Source organism: Eucyclogobius newberryi, unplaced genomic scaffold (assembly GCF_026437365.1).
Source record: "Eucyclogobius newberryi isolate DKJ021-1_F unplaced genomic scaffold, fEucNew1.0.hap1 SCAF_22, whole genome shotgun sequence".
In the NCBI taxonomy this organism is placed as follows: Eukaryota; Metazoa; Chordata; class Actinopteri; order Gobiiformes; family Gobiidae; genus Eucyclogobius; species Eucyclogobius newberryi.
This window is the reverse complement of record NW_027315857.1, coordinates 27,543,690-27,564,584: the sequence shown is the minus strand read 5'-3', so window position 1 is coordinate 27,564,584 and position 20,895 is coordinate 27,543,690. Positions and strand designations below refer to the sequence as shown.

At 51.0% G+C, this 20,895-nt stretch overlaps 1 protein-coding gene across 1 annotated transcript in view; it reads left to right on the top strand.

Moving 5' to 3' along the window:
• The first annotated feature begins 1,741 nt into the window (after positions 1–1,741).
• ctc1 (CTS telomere maintenance complex component 1) overlaps positions 1,742–20,895 on the top strand; it is a 63,611-nt gene continuing 44,457 nt past the window's right edge. The window contains exons 1-10 of the mRNA XM_072458749.1: positions 1,742–1,949; positions 2,264–2,442; positions 3,237–3,323; positions 4,848–5,067; positions 8,262–8,485; positions 8,886–9,051; positions 9,404–9,685; positions 14,863–14,985; positions 15,075–15,307; positions 17,594–17,732. Of these exons, the coding sequence (XP_072314850.1) occupies positions 1,899–1,949; positions 2,264–2,442; positions 3,237–3,323; positions 4,848–5,067; positions 8,262–8,485; positions 8,886–9,051; positions 9,404–9,685; positions 14,863–14,985; positions 15,075–15,307; positions 17,594–17,732 (1,704 nt within the window). The 5' untranslated portion in view covers positions 1,742–1,898. The remainder of the gene's footprint in view (positions 1,950–2,263; positions 2,443–3,236; positions 3,324–4,847; positions 5,068–8,261; positions 8,486–8,885; positions 9,052–9,403; positions 9,686–14,862; positions 14,986–15,074; positions 15,308–17,593; positions 17,733–20,895) is intronic.

Below are 20,895 nucleotides of genomic sequence, written 5' to 3'. Positions count from 1 at the left end.
ACCCGAGCACTGACCCGAACACTGACCCGAACACTGACCCGAGCACTGACCCGAGCTCTGACCCGAGCACTGACCCGAGCACTGACCCGAGCACTGACCCGAGCACTGACTGAACACTGACCCGAGCACTGACTGGAACACTGACGCGAGCACTGACCCGAGCACTGACCCGAGCTCTGACCCGAACACTGACCCGATCACTGACCCGAGCACTGACTGAACACTGACCCCAGCACTGACTGGAACACTGACCCGAGCACTGACCCGATCACTGACCCGAGCACTGACCCGAGCACTGACCCGATCACTGACCCGAGCACTGACCCGAACACTGACCCGAGCACTGACCCGAGCTCTGACCCGAGCACTGACCCGAGCACTGACCCGAGCACTGACTGAACACTGACCCGAGCACTGACTGGAACACTGACCCGAGCACTGACCCGAGCTCTGACCCGAGCACTGACCCGAGCACTGACCCGAGCTCTGACCCGAGCACTGACCCGAGCACTGACCCGAGCACTGACCCGAGCACTGACCCGAGCTCTGACCCGAGCTCTGACCAGAACACTGACCCGAGCACTGACTGGAACACTGACCCGAGCACTGACTGAACACTGATCCGAGCACTGACTGAACACTGACCCGAGCACTGACTGGAACACTGACCCGAGCTCTGACCCGAGCACTGACCCGAGCACTGACCCGAGCACTGACCCGAACACTGACCCGAGCACTGACCCGAGCACTGACCCGAACACTGACCCGAACACTGACCCGAGCACTGACCCGAGCACTGACCCGAACACTGACCCGAACACTGACCCGAGCACTGACCCGAGCACTGACCCGAACACTGACCCGAGCACTGACCCGAGCACTGACCCGAACACTGACCCGAGCACTGACCCGAGCTCTGACCCGAACACTGACCCGAACACTGACCCGAACACTGACCCGAGCACTGACCCGAGCACTGACCCGAGCTCTGACCCGAACACTGACCCTAGCACTGACCCGAGCACTGACCCGAGCACTGACCCGAACACTGACCCGAGCACTGACCCGAGCACTGACCCGAACACTGACCCGAACACTGACCCGAGCACTGACCCGAGCACTGACCCAAACACTGACCCGAGCACTGACCCGAGCACTGACCCGAACACTGACCCGAGCACTGACCCGAGCTCTGACCCGAGCACTGACCCGAGCACTGACCCGAGCACTGACCCGAGCACTGACCCGAACACTGACCCTAGCACTGACCACCGGGACAAACGAGTGTAAACCGCGCGTCACGAATAACTTCCTGATGGTGCCTGGTAAAGTCACACTGTGGGACATTTCGCTGCCTAAAGCTTTTGTTCTTTTAAATATAACGTAAAGTTCACGTTCCGTCCGCGGCTCAAACACGTGGTCACGTGACCGGAGACACTGGAGTCACCGGGGTGGGCTCACCTGGTCCCCGTGGTCAGAGCTGCGCTGAGCGGCCTTGTTGTCCCGGAGATGAGACGTCTCTGTCACGGTGCGTTCCCATGGAGACGCAGCTCCGCCCACAGCCCTGTCCGAACACTCGCACATGCGCACTTCACACTTATAAGAGTTTTAATGTTCTTACAGTTACAAGATGGCGGCCGGAAGTAAACCACAGACACTTGATCTTCTAGATTTATTTATACCACAGGAAGCGGAAGAGAAACAGCTGCGTTTGAAGGGTTTGGAGGGAGATAAACCAGGACTAAACCGGGTCTAAACCGGGTCTAAACCGGGACTAAACCGGGACTAAACCGGGTCTAAACCGGGTCTAAGCCTGGACTAAACCGGGTCTAAACCGGGTCTAAGCCGGGACTAAGCCTGGACTAAACCGGGTCTAAACCAGGTCTAAACCGGGCCTGATGGCGGAGTTGGCGCGGTTCCTGGAGCGGTTCCGCAGCAGCAGTGACGCGGTGAGTGTCATTTAGAGTTGAACCTTAGACATTTCAAACTCTGATGTAAAGAGAGAGTTTCAGAGCTTTAAATGTCACTCTGAAGATATAAACTCTTAAAGTCTGAAGTTTAACAGATAAAGAACTAAACACAAACAGTAAAAGCTTTATCACGTGGTGCTCAGACCCGGGGGAGGAGCCTGCGATGGGCGTGGCACAATAGAATATATTAGATGTGTCCCCGCCCCCAGGACCTGGACTGGAGGAGGAAGATGAGGAAGAGGAGGAGGAGGAGAAAAGAGTCTAAACCAGGACTAAACCGTCTCTTGTTGCAGGAGACCCTGTGGCTGCAGCAGCTGTTTGTTTTTGTCAGCGATCACCTGTGTCCTGACCCCGCCTCCTCTGGCCCCGCCTCCTCTGGCCCCGCCTCCTCTGGCCCCGCCTCCTCTGGCCCCGCCTCCTCAGGGCCCGCCTCCTCAGGTCAGACAAACTCAACAAATGTTGATTTCTCTCAGTTATGGCTCCATTCTCCTGCTGAGACCCTAACGCACGGACCCTAACGCACGGACCCTAAGGCACGGACCCTAACGCACGGACCCTAAAGCACGGACCCTAAAGCACGGACCCTAAAGCACGGACCCTAACGCACGGACCCTAACGCACGGACCCTAACGCACGGACCCTAACGCACGGACCCTAAAGCACGGACCCTAACGCACGGACCCTAACGCACGGACCCTAAAGCACGGACCCTAAAGCACGGACCCTAAAGCACGGACCCTAAAGCACGGACCCTAACGCACGGACCCTAACGCACGGACCCTAACGCACGGACCCTAACGCACGGACCCTAACGCACGGACCCTAACGCACGGACCCTAAAGCACGGACCCTAAAGCACGGACCCTAACGCACGGACCCTAAAGCACGGACCCTAACGCACGGACCCTAAAGCACGGACCCTAAAGCACGATCCCTAAAGCACGGACCCTAACGCACGGACCCTAACGCACGGACCCTAACGCACGGACCCTAAAGCACGGACCCTAAAGCACGGACCCTAAAGCACGGACCCTAAAGCACGGACCCTAAAGCACGGACCCTAACGCACGGACCCTAACGCACGGACCCTAACGCACGGACCCTAACGCACGGACCCTAAAGCACGGACCCTAAAGCACGGACCCTAAAGCACGGACCCTAAAGCACGGACCCTAAAGCACGGACCCTAAAGCACGGACCCTAAAGCACGGACCCTAAAGCACGGACAGACACTCCTCCCTCTGTCCCTCCCTGAAATTGTCTTATTATGTCCTCAGTGTGTGACCTGAGTCAGGACCTGGTCCGGATCCTCCAGGAGAACTCCGCCTCCGGGTCACTACCTGTGTCCTACAGGTGAGAGCGCCCCCTACATGAGAGCGCCCCCTACAGGTGAGAGCGCCCCCTACAGGTGAGCGCCCCCTACAGGTGAGCGCCCCCTACAGGTGAGAGCGCCCCTACAGGTGAGAGCGCCCCTACAGGTGAGAGCGCCCCCTACAGGTGAGAGCGCCCCCTACATGAGAGCGCCCCCTACAGGTGAGAGCGCCCCCTACATGAGAGCGCCCCCTACAGGTGAGAGCGCCCCCTACATGAGAGAGAGCGTCTCGGGTCTGGTCCTGGTCTCAGGTCTGGTCTTGGTCTCAGGTCTGGTCCTGGTCTCAGGTCTGGTCCTGGTCTCAGGTCTGGTCTTGGTCTCAGGTCTGGTCTTGGTCTCAGGTCTGGTCCTGGTCTCAGGTCTGGTCCTGGTCTCAGGTCTGGTCCTGGTCTCAGGTCTGGTCTTGGTCTCAGGTCTGGTCCTGGTCTCAGGTCTGGTCTTGGTCTCAGGTCTGGTCCTGGTCTCAGGTCTGGTCCTGGTCTCAGGTCTGGTCTTGGTCTCAGGTCTGGTCTTGGTCTCAGGTCTGGTCCTGGTCTCAGGTCTGGTCCTGGTCTCAGGTCTGGTCTTGGTCTCAGGTCTGGTCCTGGTCTCAGGTCTGGTCTTGGTCTCAGGTCTGGTCTTGGTCTCAGGTCTGGTCTTGGTCTCAGGTCTGGTCCTGGTCTCAGGTCTGGTCCTGGTCTCAGGTCTGGTCTTGGTCTCAGGTCTGGTCCTGGTCTCAGGTCTGGTCTTGGTCTCAGGTCTGGTCCTGGTCTCAGGTCTGGTCCTGGTCTCAGATCTGGTCTTGGTCTTGGTCTCAGGTCTGGTCCTGGTCTCAGGTCTGGTCCTGGTCTCAGGTCTGGTCCTGGTCTCAGGTCTGGTCCTGGTCTCAGGTCTGGTCTTGGTCTCAGGTCTGGTCCTGGTCTCAGGTCTGGTCCTGGTCTCAGGTCTGGTCCTGGTCTCAGGTCTGGTCCTGGTCTCAGGTCTGGTCTTGGTCTCAGGTCTGGTCCTGGTCTCAGGTCTGGTCCTGGTCTCAGGTCTGGTCTTGGTCTCAGGTCTGGTCCTGGTCTCAGGTCTGGTCTTGGTCTCAGGTCTGGTCCTGGTCTCAGGTCTGGTCTTGGTCTCAGGTCTGGTCCTGGTCTCAGGTCTGGTCTTGGTCTCAGGTCTGGTCCTGGTCTCAGGTCTGGTCTTGGTCTCAGGTCTGGTCCTGGTCTCAGGTCTGGTCTTGGTCTCAGGTCTGGTCCTGGTCTCAGGTCTGGTCCTGGTCTCAGGTCTGGTCCTGGTCTCAGGTCTGGTCCTGGTCTCAGGTCTGGTCTTGGTCTCAGGTCTGGGTCTGGTCTTGGTCTCAGGTCTGGTCCTGGTCTCAGGTCTGGTCTTGGTCTCAGGTCTGGTCCTGGTCTCAGGTCTGGTCCTGGTCTCAGGTCTGGTCCTGGTCTCAGGTCTGGTCCTGGTCTCAGGTCTGGTCTTGGTCTCAGGTCTGGTCTTGGTCTCAGGTCTGGTCCTGGTCTCAGGTCTGGTCTTGGTCTCAGGTTGGTTTCCGTGTCGGAGCTCACTTCTCTTCAGAGACTTCCATGTGTCAGTCGACTCTCCTGGTCGACCAATGAACATCGAGCTTGGGCCCAGGAAGCAGAGCAGATCCCTGGACTCCACCCACTACCCCGGTTGAAGCTGCTGCTGATTGGACGACTGTGTAGGGGGCGTGGCCAGGACCTGAGTTTGAAGGACGCTACTGGAGAACTCTGCTGTCAGGTACTGAAGCCCCGCCCACAACCCTGCAGTCAGGTACTAAAACCCCGCCCACAACTCTGCAGTTATTCAAATTGTATCGCTCTATTTGACGTTCCATTCCAGCTAAAACGTTCCCATTTGTGGTTTTGCAACACTCGTCTCGGCTCCGGCTGCACATTCGATGACGGTCCCTAAGCACTCGTCTCGGCTCCGGCTGCACATTCGATGACGGTCCCTAAGCACTCGTCTCAGCTCCGGCTGCACATTCGATGACGGTCCCTAAGCACTCGTCTCAGCTCCGGCTGCACATTCGATGACGGTCCCTAAGCACTCGTCTCAGCTCCGGCTGCACATTCGATGACGGTCCCTAAGCACTCGTCTCGGCTCCGGCTGCACATTCGATGACGGTCCCTAAGCACTCGTCTCAGCTCCGGCTGCACATTCGATGACGGTCCCTAAGCACTCGTCTCGGCTCCGGCTGCACATTCGATGACGGTCCCTAAGCACTCGTCTCGGCTCCGGCTGCACATTCGATGACGGTCCCTAAGCACTCGTCTCGGCTCTGCACATTTGGATCAGTGTAATTCTTTACGCCCAAAATACACATCTGATTGTTAAAACGAGGTTGTGTCACTTGGCAGTGTAAATATGAGAGTTTTGGCATGTGAACTTTCTCCAGCTGAACTCAGACAAGACTGAAATAATCGTTTTCGGCCACAGAAACAAAGAGAAAGTGTTAGCGGTCACCTCCAGAGTCTCGCTCTAAAACCTACAAACCAAATTAGAAATCTGGGGGTAATAATGGACTCAGACTTGAACTTTAACAGACAAATCAAATCAATAACATCAGCAGCTTTTTATCATCTAAAAAACATTGGCAACATAAAAAATATAGTGTCTAAACCAGATTTAGAGAGACTTATCCATGTGTTTGTCTCCAGTAGATTAGACTGTAACGGCCTCCTGCTGGTGCCAGAGTCAGGACTAAACATGGACCGGCCTCCTGCTGGTGCCAGAGTCAGGACTAAACATGGACCGGCCTCCTGCTGGTGCCAGAGTCAGGACTAAACATGGACCAACCTCCTGCTGGTGCCAGAGTCAGGACTAAACATGGACCGGCCTCCTGCTGGTGCCAGAGTCAGGACTAAACATGGACCGGCCTCCTGCTGGTGCCAGAGTCAGGACTAAACATGGACCGGCCTCCTGCTGGTGCCAGAGTCAGGACTAAACATGGACCGGCCTCCTGCTGGTGCCAGAGTCAGGACTAAACATGGAGCGGCCTCCTGCTGGTGCCAGAGTCAGGACTAAACATGGACCGGCCTCCTGCTGGTGCCAGAGTCAGGACTAAACATGGACCGGCCTCCTGCTGGTGCCAGAGTCAGGACTAAACATGGACCGGCCTCCTGCTGGTGCCAGAGTCAGGACTAAACATGGACCGGCCTCCTGCTGGTGCCAGAGTCAGGACAAAACATGGACCGGCCTCCTGCTGGTGCCAGAGTCAGGACTAAACATGGACCGGCCTCCTGCTGGTGCCAGAGTCAGGCCTCCTGCTGGATTAATTTAAAAAGGAGTTGGACTCCGAAAACACGTTTCCCTTTGTGGCTTGGTGTTTTTTTTTTCTTGTTTTTTTTTATTATTTTTTTGATTTAGTTAATTTTATTGTATTTCTGTTTCTGTCATTTCTTTGTGATTTGAATGCATTTTTCCTGCTGTGAAGCTTTGAATTGCCTTGTGTATGAAATGTGCGACACAAATAAACTTGCCTTGAATGATCTGCAAAGACTTTCGGTTTAGGAGTTATTGACCTCTGACCTCGGAAGTCCGAATCTGTGACTATGACTTTATCGCACGTGGCTCCTCCCACTTTCAGACTCATGATCTGAGACAGCAGCGGGACTCGTTATGTCCACACAGTGTCCACATGTGTCATGTCCACACAGCGTCCACATGTGTCCTGTCCACACAGTGTCCACATGCGTCATGTCCACACAGCGTCCACATGTGTCATGTCCACACAGTGTCCTACATGTGTCATGTCCACACAGTGTCCTACATGTGTCATGTCCACACAGCGTCCACATGTGTCATGTCCACACAGCGTCCACATGCGTCATGTCCACACAGCGTCCACATGTGTCATGTCCACACAGTGTCCTACATGTGTCATGTCCACACAGTGTCCTACATGTGTCATGTCCACACAGCGTCCACATGCGTCATGTCCACACAGCGTCCACATGCGTCATGTCCACACAGCGTCCACATGCGTCATGTCCACACAGCGTCCACATGCGTCATGTCCACACAGCGTCCACATGCGTCATGTCCACACAGCGTCCACGTGTCATGTCCACACAGCGTCCTACATGTGTCATGTCCACACAGCGTCCACATGTGTCATGTCCACACAGCGTCCACATGTGTCATGTCCACACAGCGTCCACATGTGTCATGTCCACACAGCGTCCACATGTGTCATGTCCACACAGCGTCCACATGCGTCATGTCCACACAGCGTCCACATGTGTCATGTCCACACAGCGTCCACATGCGTCATGTCCACACAGTGTCCCACATGTGTCACGTCCACACAGCGTCCACATGTGTCATGTCCACACAGCGTCCACATGTGTCATGTCCACACAGCGTCCCACATGTGTCACGTCCACACAGCGTCCACATGTGTCATGTCCACACAGCGTCCACATGTGTCATGTCCACACAGCGTCCACATGCGTCATGTCCACACAGCGTCCACATGTGTCATGTCCACACAGCGTCCACATGCGTCATGTCCACACAGTGTCCCACATGTGTCACGTCCACACAGCGTCCACATGCGTCATGTCCACACAGCGTCCACATGCGTCATGTCCACACAGCGTCCACATGCGTCATGTCCACACAGCGTCCACATGTGTCATGTCCACACAGCGTCCACATGCGTCATGTCCACACAGCGTCCACATGTGTCATGTCCACACAGCGTCCACATGCGTCATGTCCACACAGCGTCCACATGTGTCACGCCGTTATTGACGATGGATTGACAGGGGTCAGTACTTTTAGGCGCTTTGGTGACACAATTAAACACATTTTTGTATCACAAAAGCTGCGAAACAAACACACTTTTTTCTGAGGAATGCATCGCATTTGAGAGAAATTGCGTTGCATTTTGCGACGCCGCTTCTTCTGAACTTCAACTGTTGTTTCAGTCCCAGGTCCCAGTGTGGTCCTGGCCTCTGGACCGGGCCGTGTTCCTGCCGCACTGGAACTACATTCCCCACAATGCACCGGGACGAGGGCTGCTGGAGCTGATTGGTCGTCCTCTGCTACTGGGCCCCACCCCTCGGCTGCAGGGATTGGCCGGTGTTGTGGAGGGGGCGGGGACTCTGAGTGTCAATCAAGCGGCGGCTCTTCTGCTGCAGCACCAGAGCAGGTCAGAGCTTACAGCGCCCCCCTCTGGCCTCACACTCCACTGACCACTGCAGGCAGAAGGGCGTCGACCATGATTTTCAAAGATGACCTGAGATTAGACTGAAAATGCAAATGATTTAAATGTCAGGACAGACATGTCTCTTCTCCATCATATCTGCCTCACATTTGTATTTTTCACTTCACAAAAGTATCATTAGTGTTAATATTTGTAATCTATCTGTAGATAAAAGTAAAAACTATTGTGGGTTCAACTTTTCTGTGATTTTTTTCTTCAGTAAAAGCTCAAAATCCGATGTTAAATCTGTTTAACGTGCGTGCTGCTGGTGCCAGTTTGTTCACTCACTTTGGTCAGATTTGTCTCTTTTCTGACTCTGTAAAACACGACCTAAACCTATTCTCAGGGCACTTGGTGACGGTGGGCGTGGCCATGGTGGGCGTGGCTCTGAGCGGCGCTTCTCAGTCAGGGGTGTCGTCTCTGCAGTCTGCCCCCTGCTGGACATCAATGGAACAGCGTTCTTCATCTTTTCTCTAGCGCAGAACGACACAACGGTCCACGTCATCGTCAAGGTCTGAACTCCCGCTTTAGTCCCGCCCTAACCCGCCCTAACCCCCCTTAACCCGAACCTCTCTCTAACCCCGCCCCCCCCAACGCTAACCCTAACCCCGCCCTAATCCCCCCAACCCTAACCCCATCCTAACCCCTGGTCTAACCCCCGGTCTAAACCCTGGTCTAAACCCTGGTCTAAACCCTGGTCTAAACCCTGGTCTAAACCCTGGTCTAAACCCTGGTCTAAACCCTGGTCTAAACCCTGGTCTAACCCCTGGTCTAAACCCTGGTCTAAACCCTGGTCTAAACCCTGGTCTAAACCCTGGTCTAAACCCTGGTCTAAACCCCGGTCTAACCCCGCTCTCTCTCCAGGACTGCAGCTCCAGACTCTGGTGGAGCAGGAGCGTGCACGTGGGCATGAGCGTGCACGTGTCTGGGCTGAGAGCGTGCACGTTACGGAGCTGGAACAGGAACAGCGTCCTGAGCGCCACCGGCCAATCCAAGCTCACCATTCACCCGCCGAGCCAATCACAGCCCGACGTTCACCAGACGAACCAATCACAACCCGACGTTCACCAGACGAGCCAATCACAGCCCGACATTCACCAAACGAGCCAATCAGGACTGACATGCTCCTCTGTCATCAACTACAAGGTAACACATGAGGCTAACCACTCTGCCACTGTCACATGATGCTAACCACTCTGCTACTGTCACATGATGCTAACCACTCTGCCACTGTCACATGATGCTAACCACTCTGCTACTGTCACATGATGCTAACCACTCTGCTACTGTCACATGATGCTAACCACTCTGCTACTGTCACATGATGCTAACCACTCTGCTACTGTCACATGAGGCTAACCACTCTGCTACTGTCACATGATGCTAACCACTCTGCTACTGTCACATGAGGCTAACCACTCTGCCACTGTTACATGAGGCTAACCACTCTGCCACTGTCACATGATGCTAACCACTCTGCCACTGCCACATGAGGCTAACCACTCTGCTACTGTCACATGATGCTAACCACTCTGCTACTGTCACATGAGGCTAACCACTCTGCCACTGTCACATGATGCTAACCACTCTGTCACATGAGGCTAACCACTCTGCTACTGTCACATGATGCTAACCACTCTGGTACTGTCACATGAGGCTAACCACTCTGCTACTGTCACATGATGCTAACCACTCTGCTACTGTCACATGATGCTAACCACTCTGCTACTGTCACATGAGGCTAACCACTCTGCTACTGTCACATGATGCTAACCACTCTGCTACTGTCACATGAGGCTAACCACTCTGCCACTGTTACATGAGGCTAACCACTCTGCCACTGTCACATGATGCTAACCACTCTGCCACTGCCACATGAGGCTAACCACTCTGCTACTGTCACATGATGCTAACCACTCTGCCACTGTCACATGATGCTAACCACTCTGTCACATGAGGCTAACCACTCTGCTACTGTCACATGATGCTAACCACTCTGGTACTGTCACATGAGGCTAACCACTCTGCTACTGTCACATGATGCTAACCACTCTGCTACTGTCACATGAGGCTAACCACTCTGCTACTGTCACATGATGCTAACCACTCTACTACTGTCACATGAGGCTAACCACTCTGCCACTGTCACATGAGGCTAACAACTCTGCCACTGTTACATGAGGCTAACCACTCTGCTACTGTCACATGATGCTAACCACTTTGCTACTGTCACATGATGCTAACCACTCTGCCACTGTCACATGAGGCTAACAAGTCTGCCACTGTTACATGAGGCTAACCACTCTGCTACTGTCACATGATGCTAACCACTCTGCTACTGTCACATGAGGCTAACCACTCTGCTACTGTCACATGATGCTAACCACTCTGCTACTGTCACATGAGGCTAACCACTCTGCCACTGTTACATGAGGCTAACCACTCTGCCACTGTCACATGATGCTAACCACTCTGCTACTGTCACATGATGCTAACCACTCTGCTACTGTCACATGAGGCTAACCACTCTGTCACATGAGGCTAACCACTCTGTCACATGAGGCTAACCACTCTGCCACTGCCACTGCCACATGAGGCTAACCACTCTGCTACTGTCACATGAGGCTAACCACTCTGCTACTGTCACATGAGGCTAACCACTCTGCTACTGTCACATGATGCTAACCACTCTGCTACTGTCACATGAGGCTAACCACTCTGCTACTGTCACATGATGCTAACCACTCTGCTACTGTCACATGATGCTAACCACTCTGCTACTGTCACATGAGGCTAACCACTCTGCTACTGTCACATGAGGCTAACCACTCTGCTACTGTCACATGATGCTAACCACTCTGCTACTGTCACATGATGCTAACCACTCTGCCACTGTCACATGAGGCTAACCACTCTGCTACTGTCACATGATGCTAACCACTCTGCTACTGTCACATGATGCTAACCACTCTGCTACTGTCACATGAGGCTAACCACTCTGCTACTGTCACATGATGCTAACCACTCTGCTACTGTCACATGATGCTAACCACTCTGCCACTGTCACATGAGGCTAACCACTCTGCTACTGTCACATGATGCTAACCACTCTGCCACTGCCACATGAGGCTAACCACTCTGCCACTGTCACATGATGCTAACCACTCTGCTACTGTCACATGAGGCTAACCACTCTGCCACTGTCACATGATGCTAACCACTCTGCCTCTGCCACATGAGGCTAACCATTCTGTCACATGAGGCTAACCACTCTGCTACTGTCACATGATGCTAACCACTCTGCTACTGTCACATGATGCTAACCACTCTGCTACTGTCACATGAGGCTAACCACTCTGCTACTGTCACATGAGGCTAACCACTCTGCTACTGTCACATGAGGCTAACCACTCTGCTACTGTCACATGAGGCTAACCACTCTGCTACTGTCACATGAGGCTAACCACTCTGCTACTGTCACATGAGGCTAACCACTCTGCTACTGTCACATGATGCTAACCACTCTGCTACTGTCACATGATGCTAACCACTCTGCTACTGTCACATGAGGCTAACCACTCTGCTACTGTCACATGATGCTAACCACTCTGCTACTGTCACATGAGGCTAACCACTCTGCCACCGTCACATGAGGCTAACCACTCTGCTACTGTCACATGAGGCTAACCACTCTGCTACTGTCACATGAGGCTAACCACTCTGCTACTGTCACATGAGGCTAACCACTCTGCTACTGTCACATGAGGCTAACCACTCTGCTACTGTCACATGATGCTAACCACTCTGCTACTGTCACATGATGCTAACCACTCTGCTACTGTCACATGAGGCTAACCACTCTGCTACTGTCACATGATGCTAACCACTCTGCTACTGTCACATGAGGCTAACCACTCTGCCACTGCCACTGTCACATGAGGCTAACCACTCTGCTACTGTCACATGATGCTAACCACTCTGCTACTGTCACATGATGCTAACCACTCTGCTACTGTCACATGATGCTAACCACTCTGCCACTGTCACATGAGGCTAACAACTCTGCCACTGTTACATGAGGCTAACCACTCTGCTACTGTCACATGAGGCTAACCACTCTGCTACTGTCACATGAGGCTAACCACTCTGCCACTGCCACTGTCACATGAGGCTAACCACTCTGCTACTGTCACATGATGCTAACCACTCTGCTACTGTCACATGAGGCTAACCACTCTGCTACTGTCACATGAGGCTAACCACTCTGCTACTGTCACATGAGGCTAACCACTCTGCCACTGTCACATGATGCTAACCACTCTGCCACTGTCACATGATGCTAACCACTCTGCTACTGTCACATGAGGCTAACCACTCTGCTACTGTCACATGATGCTAACCACTCTGCTACTGTCACATGAGGCTAACCACTCTGCTACTGTCACATGAGGCTAACCACTCTTCTACTGTCACATGAGGCTAACCACTCTGCTACTGTCACATGATGCTAACCACTCTGCTACTGTCACATGAGGCTAACCACTCTGCCACTGTCACATGATGCTAACCACTCTGCCTCTGCCACATGAGGCTAACCATTCTGTCACATGAGGCTAACCACTCTGCTACTGTCACATGATGCTAACCACTCTGCTACTGTCACATGATGCTAACCACTCTGCTACTGTCACATGAGGCTAACCACTCTGCTACTGTCACATGAGGCTAACCACTCTGCTACTGTCACATGAGGCTAACCACTCTGCTACTGTCACATGAGGCTAACCACTCTGTCACATGAGGCCAACCACTCTGCTACTGTCACATGAGGCTAACCACTCTGCTACTGTCACATGATGCTAACCACTCTGCTACTGTCACATGATGCTAACCACTCTGCCACTGTCACATGAGGCTAACAACTCTGCCACTGTTACATGAGGCTAACCACTCTGCTACTGTCACATGATGCTAACCACTCTGCTACTGTCACATGAGGCTAACCACTCTGCTACTGTCACATGATGCTAACCACTCTGCTACTGTCACATGAGGCTAACCACTCTGCCACTGCCACTGTCACATGAGGCTAACCACTCTGCTACTGTCACATGATGCTAACCACTCTGCTACTGTCACATGATGCTAACCACTCTGCTACTGTCACATGATGCTAACCACTCTGCTACTGTCACATGAGGCTAACCACTCTGCTACTGTCACATGAGGCTAACAACTCTGCCACTGTTACATGAGGCTAACCACTCTGCTACTGTCACATGAGGCTAACCACTCTGCTACTGTCACATGAGGCTAACCACTCTGCCACTGTCACATGAGGCTAACCACTCTGCTACTGTCACATGATGCTAACCACTCTGCTACTGTCACATGAGGCTAACCACTCTGCTACTGTCACATGAGGCTAACCACTCTGCTACTGTCACATGAGGCTAACCACTCTGCCACTGTCACATGATGCTAACAACTCTGCCACTGTTACATGAGGCTAACCACTCTGCTACTGTCACATGATGCTAACCACTCTGCTACTGTCACATGAGGCTAACCACTCTGCTACTGTCACATGATGCTAACCACTCTGCTACTGTCACATGAGGCTAACCACTCTGCCACTGCCACTGTCACATGAGGCTAACCACTCTGCTACTGTCACATGATGCTAACCACTCTGCTACTGTCACATGATGCTAACCACTCTGCTACTGTCACATGATGCTAACCACTCTGCTACTGTCACATGAGGCTAACCACTCTGCTACTGTCACATGAGGCTAACAACTCTGCCACTGTTACATGAGGCTAACCACTCTGCTACTGTCACATGAGGCTAACCACTCTGCCACTGTCACATGAGGCTAACCACTCTGCTACTGTCACATGATGCTAACCACTCTGCTACTGTCACATGAGGCTAACCACTCTGCTACTGTCACATGAGGCTAACCACTCTGCTACTGTCACATGAGGCTAACCACTCTGCCACTGTCACATGATGCTAACCACTCTGCCACTGTCACATGATGCTAACCACTCTGCTACTGTCACATGAGGCTAACCACTCTGCCACTGTCACATGATGCTAACCACTCTGCTACTGTCACATGAGGCTAACCACTCTGCTACTGTCACATGATGCTAACCACTCTGCTACTGTCACATGAGGCTAACCACTCTGCCACTGTCACATGATGCTAACCACTCTGCTACTGTCACATGAGGCTAACCACTCTGCTACTGTCACATGATGCTAACCACTCTGCTACTGTCACATGATGCTAACCACTCTGCCACTGTTCCAGGGTCATGTGACGCAGGTCCTGAGCAAAGGGGCGGGGCTCTATGTGATGGACAAAAAGGTGGGCCTGTGTTTGGCCAATCAGCCGCTGCCAACGAGAGACATCCGACCTGGAGACACTTTACAGGTGAGTCCAGGATCAGAACCGGTTTGACCCGGAACAGAACCGGTTTAACCCGGATCTGAACCGGTTTACCTGGATCCGGTCTTTCTCAGGTCTCAAACGTGCACCTGCTGAGTAGGCCGAGCCCGGACCACTGTCCCATCATGCTTTGCTGCTGCCTGAGGTCCAGCGTCATGGTAACGGCCTTCAGTCCCGGTTACCTTGGAGACGAGGAGGAAGAGCGTTGCCCTGGAGACGGAGTGTTGCCCCGGTTACTGCTGCGCAAGGATGTGGGCGTGGCCGAGTACCTGTGGATGTGTCACGTGACCTCACGCCTCAGAGACAGGTAAGTCCTGGTTCAGACCTGGTTTAAACCTGGTTTAGACCTGGTTCAGACCTGGTTTAGACCTGGTTTAGTCCTGGTTCAGACCTGGTTCAGTCCTGGTTCAGACCTGGTTTAGACCTGGTTCAGACCTGGTTCAGACCTGGTTCAGACCTGGTTCAGACCTGGTTCGGACCTGGTTTAGACCTGGTTTAGTCCTGGTTCAGACCTGGTTTAGACCTGGTTTAGTCCTGGTTCAGACCTGGTTTAGTCCTGGTTCAGACCTGGTTTAGTCCTGGTTCAGACCTGGTTTAGCTGGTTCAGACCTGGTTCAGACCTGGTTCAGACCTGGTTTAGTCCTGGTTCAGACCTGGTTTAGACCTGGTTTAGTCCTGGTTTGGACCTGGTTTAGTCCTGGTTCAGACCTGGTTTAGACCTGGTTCAGTCCTGGTTCAGACCTGGTTTAAACCTGGTTTAGACCTGGTTCAGACCTGGTTTAGACCTGGTTTAGTCCTGGTTCAGACCTGGTTCAGTCCTGGTTCAGACCTGGTTTAGACCTGGTTCAGACCTGGTTCAGACCTGGTTCAGACCTGGTTCAGACCTGGTTCGGACCTGGTTTAGACCTGGTTTAGTCCTGGTTCAGACCTGGTTTAGACCTGGTTTAGTCCTGGTTCAGACCTGGTTTAGTCCTGGTTCAGACCTGGTTTAGTCCTGGTTCAGACCTGGTTTAGCTGGTTCAGACCTGGTTCAGACCTGGTTCAGACCTGGTTTAGTCCTGGTTCAGACCTGGTTTAGACCTGGTTTAGTCCTGGTTTGGACCTGGTTTAGTCCTGGTTCAGACCTGGTTTAGACCTGGTTCAGACCTGGTTCAGACCTGGTTCAGACCTGGTTCGGACCTGGTTCGGACCTGGTTTAGACCTGGTTTAGTCCTGGTTCAGACCTGGTTCAGACCTGGTTCAGACCTGGTTTAGTCCTGGTTCAGACCTGGTTCAGACCTGGTTTAGTCCTGGTTTAGACCTGGTTTAGTCCTGGTTCAGACCTGGTTTAGTCCTGGTTTAGACCTGGTTTAGTCCTGGTTCAGACCTGGTTTAGTCCTGGTTCAGACCTGGTTTAGACCTGGTTCAGACCTGGTTCAGTCCTGGTTCAGACCTGGTTCAGACCTGGTTTAGTCCTGGTTTAGTCCTGGTTCAGACCTGGTTCAGACCTGGTTTAGTCCTGGTTCAGACCTGGTTTAGTCCTGGTTCAGACCTGGTTTAGACCTGGTTCAGACCTGGTTCAGACCTGGTTTAGTCCTGGTTCAGACCTGGTTCAGTCCTGGTTCAGACCTGGTTTAGTCCTGGTTCAGACCTGGTTCAGACCTGGTTCAGACCTGGTTCAGTCCTGGTTGAGACCTGGTTTAGACCTGGTTTAGACCTGGTTCAGACCTGGTTCATACCTGGTTCAGACCTGGTTTAGACCTGGTTCAGACCTGGTTTAGTCCTGGTTCGGACCTGGTTTAGACCTGGTTTAGTCCTGGTTTAGACCTGGTTCAGACCTGGTTCATACCTGGTTCAGACCTGGTTTAGTCCTGGTTTAGACCTGGTTTAGACCTGGTTCATACCTGGTTTAGACCTGGTTTAGACCTGGTTTAGACCTGGTTCATACCTGGTTTAGTCCTGGTTTAGACCTGGTTTAGACCTGGTTCATACCTGGTTTAGTCCTGGTTTAGACCTGGTTTAGACCTGGTTCATACCTGGTTTAGTCCTGGTTTAGACCTGGTTTAGACCTGGTTCAGACCTGGTTTAGACCTGGTTTAGACCTGGTTCAGACCTGGTTTAGACCTGGTTCAGACCTGGTTTAGTCCTGGTTTAGACCTGGTTTAGACCTGGTTCATACCTGGTTTAGTCCTGGTTTAGACCTGGTTTAGACCTGGTTCATACCTGGTTTAGACCTGGTTCAGACCTGGTTTAGACCTGGTTTAGACCTGGTTTAGTCCTGGTTTAGACCTGGTTTAGACCTGGTTCATACCTGGTTTAGACCTGGTTTAGTCCTGGTTCAGTCCTGGTTTAGACCTGGTTTAGACCTGGTTTAGACCTGGTTTAGACCTGGTTCATACCAGGTTTAGACCTGGTTTAGACCTGGTTCATACCTGGTTTAGTCCTGGTTTAGACCTGGTTTAGACCTGGTTCAGACCTGGTTTAGACCTGGTTTAGTCCTGGTTTAGTCCTGGTTTAGTCCTGGTTTAGTCCTGGTTTAGACCTGGTTTAGACCTGGTTTAGTCCTGGTTTAGTCCTGGTTTAGACCTGGTTCAGACCTGGTCTTGCTCCTCAGCCTGGGGCCTCAGGAGGACCAGTGTGTGTGTCTTTTGTCCTGGAGAATCCTGGAGTCTCTGATTGGACCTAGAAAGTCTCGACGCCGCGACATTTACAGCGAGATGATGGACACGCCCCACTCCTGCCCCGTCTCCCAGGTAACCAGTTAAACATGTGTCCAAGACTTAAACATGTGTCCAAGACTTAAACATGTGTCCAAGACATAAACATGTGTCCAAGACTTAAACATGTGTCCAAGACTTAAACATGTGTCCAAGACATAAACATGTGTCCAAGACTTAAACATGTGTCCAAGACTTAAACATGTGTCCAAGACTTAAACATGTGTCCAAGACATAAACATGTGTCCAAGACTTAAACATGTGTCCAAGACATAAACATGTGTCCAAGACTTAAACATGTGTCCAAGACTTAAACATGTGTCCAAGACTTAAACATGCGTCCAAGACATAAACATGTGTCCAAGACTTAAACATGTGTCCAAGACTTAAACATGTGTCCAAGACCTAAACATGCGTCCAAGACATAAACATGCGTCCAAGACTTAAACATGTGTCCAAGACTTAAACATGTGTCCAAGACTTAAACATGTGTCCAAGACATAAACATGTGTCCAAGACTTAAACATGTGTCCAAGACTTAAACATGTGTCCAAGACTTAAACATGTGTCCAAGACATAAACATGTGTCCAAGACTTAAACATGTGTCCAAGACATAAACATGTGTCCAAGACTTAAACATGTGTCCAAGACTTAAACATGTGTCCAAGACTTAAACATGTGTCCAAGACATAAACATGTGTCCAAGACTTAAACATGTGTTCAAGACATAAACATGTGTCCAAGACTTAAACATGCGTCCAAGACATAAACATGCGTCCAAGACTTAAACATGCGTCCAAGACTTAAACATGCGTCCAAGACATAAACATGCGTCCAAGACTTAAACATGCGTCCAAGACATAAACATGCGTCCAAGACTTAAACATGCGTCCAAGACATAAACATGCGTCCAAGACTTAAACATGCGTCCAAGACCTAAACATGCGTCCAAGACCTAAACATGCGTCCAAGACCTAAACATGCGTCCAAGACCTAAACATGCGTCCAAGACTTAAACATGCGTCCAAGACCTAAACATGCGTCCAAGACCTAAACATGCGTCCAAGACCTAAACATGCGTCCAAGACCTAAACATGTGTCCAAGACTTAAACATGTGTCCAAGACATAAACATGTGTCCAAGACTTAAACATGTGTTCAAGACATAAACATGTGTCCAAGACTTAAACATGCGTCCAAGACATAAACATGCGTCCAAGACTTAAACATGCGTCCAAGACTTAAACATGCGTCCAAGACATAAACATGCGTCCAAGACTTAAACATGCGTCCAAGACATAAACATGCGTCCAAGACTTAAACATGCGTCCAAGACATAAACATGCGTCCAAGACCTAAACATGCGTCCAAGACCTAAACATGCGTCCAAGACCTAAACATGCGTCCAAGACCTAAACATGCGTCCAAGACCTAAACATGCGTCCAAGACCTAAACATGCGTCCAAGACCTAAACATGCGTCCAAGACCTAAACATGCGTCCAAGACCTAAACATGCGTCCAAGACCTAAACATGCGTCCAAGACCTAAACATGCGTCCAAGACCTAAACATGCGTCCAAGACATAAACATGCGTCCAAGACATAAACATGCGTCCAAGACTTAAACATGCGTCCAAGACTTAAACATGTGTCCAAGACATAAACATGTGTCCAAGACTTAAACATGTGTCCAAGACTTAAACATGTGTCCAAGACTTAAACATGTGTCCAAGACTTAAACATGTGTCCAAGACTTAAACATGTGTCCAAGACATAAACATGTGTCCAAGACTTAAACATGTGTCCAAGACATAAACATGTGTCCAAGACTTAAACATGTGTCCAAGACTTAAACATGTGTCCAAGACTTAAACATGTGTCCAAGACATAAACATGTGTCCAAGTCATAAACATGTGTCCAAGACATAAACATGTGTCCAAGACTTAAACATGTGTCCAAGACTTAAACATGTGTCCAAGACTTAAACATGTGTCCAAGTCATAAACATGTGTCCAAGACTTAAACATGTGTCCAAGTCATAAACATGTGTCCAAGACTTAAACATGTGTCCAAGACATAAACATGTGTCCAAGACTTAAACATGTGTCCAAGACTTAAACATGTGTCCAAGACTTAAACATGTGTCCAAGACATAAACATGTGTCCAAGACTTAAACATGTGTCCAAGACTTAAACATGTGTCCAAGACATAAACATGTGTCCAAGACTTAAACATGTGTCCAAGACTTAAACATGTGTCCAAGACCTATACATGTGTCCAAGACTTAAACATGTGTCCAAGACTTAAACATGTGTCCAAGACTTGAACATGTGTCCAAGACATAAACATGTGTCCAAGACATAAACATGTGTCCATGACTTAAACATGTGTCCAAGACTTAAACATGTGTCCAAGACATAAACATGTGTCCAAGACTTAAGCATGTGTCCAAGACATAAACATGTGTCCAAGACTTAAACATGTGTCCAAGACATAAACATGTGTCCAAGACTTAAACATGTGTCCAAGACTTAAACATGTGTCCAAGACTTAAACATGTGTCCAAGACATAAACATGTGTCCAAGACTTGAACATGTGTCCAAGACATAAACATGTGTCCATGACTTAAACATGTGTCCAAGACTTAAACATGTGTCCAAGACATAAACATGTGTCCAAGACTTAAACATGTGTCCAAGACATAAACATGTGTCCAAGACTTAAACATGTGTCCAAGACATAAACATGTGTCCAAGACTTAAACATGTGTCCAAGACTTAAACATGTGTCCAAGACTTAAACATGTGTCCAAGACTTAAACATGTGTCCAAGACATAAACATGTGTCCAAGACTTAAACATGTGTCCAGGACTTAAACATGTGTCCAGGACTTAAACATGTGTCCAGGACATAAACATGTGTCCAGGACATAAACATGTGTCCAAGACTTATACATGTGTCCAAGACATAAACATGTGTCCAAGACTTATACATGTGTCCAAGACTTAAACATGTGTCCAAGACTTAAACATGTGTCCAAGACATAAACATGTGTCCAAGACTTAAACATGTGTCCAAGACATAAACATGTGTCCAAGACTTAAACATGTGTCCAAGACATAAACATGTGTCCAAGACTTAAACATGTGTCCAAGACATAAACATGTGTCCAAGACTTAAACATGTGTCCAGGACT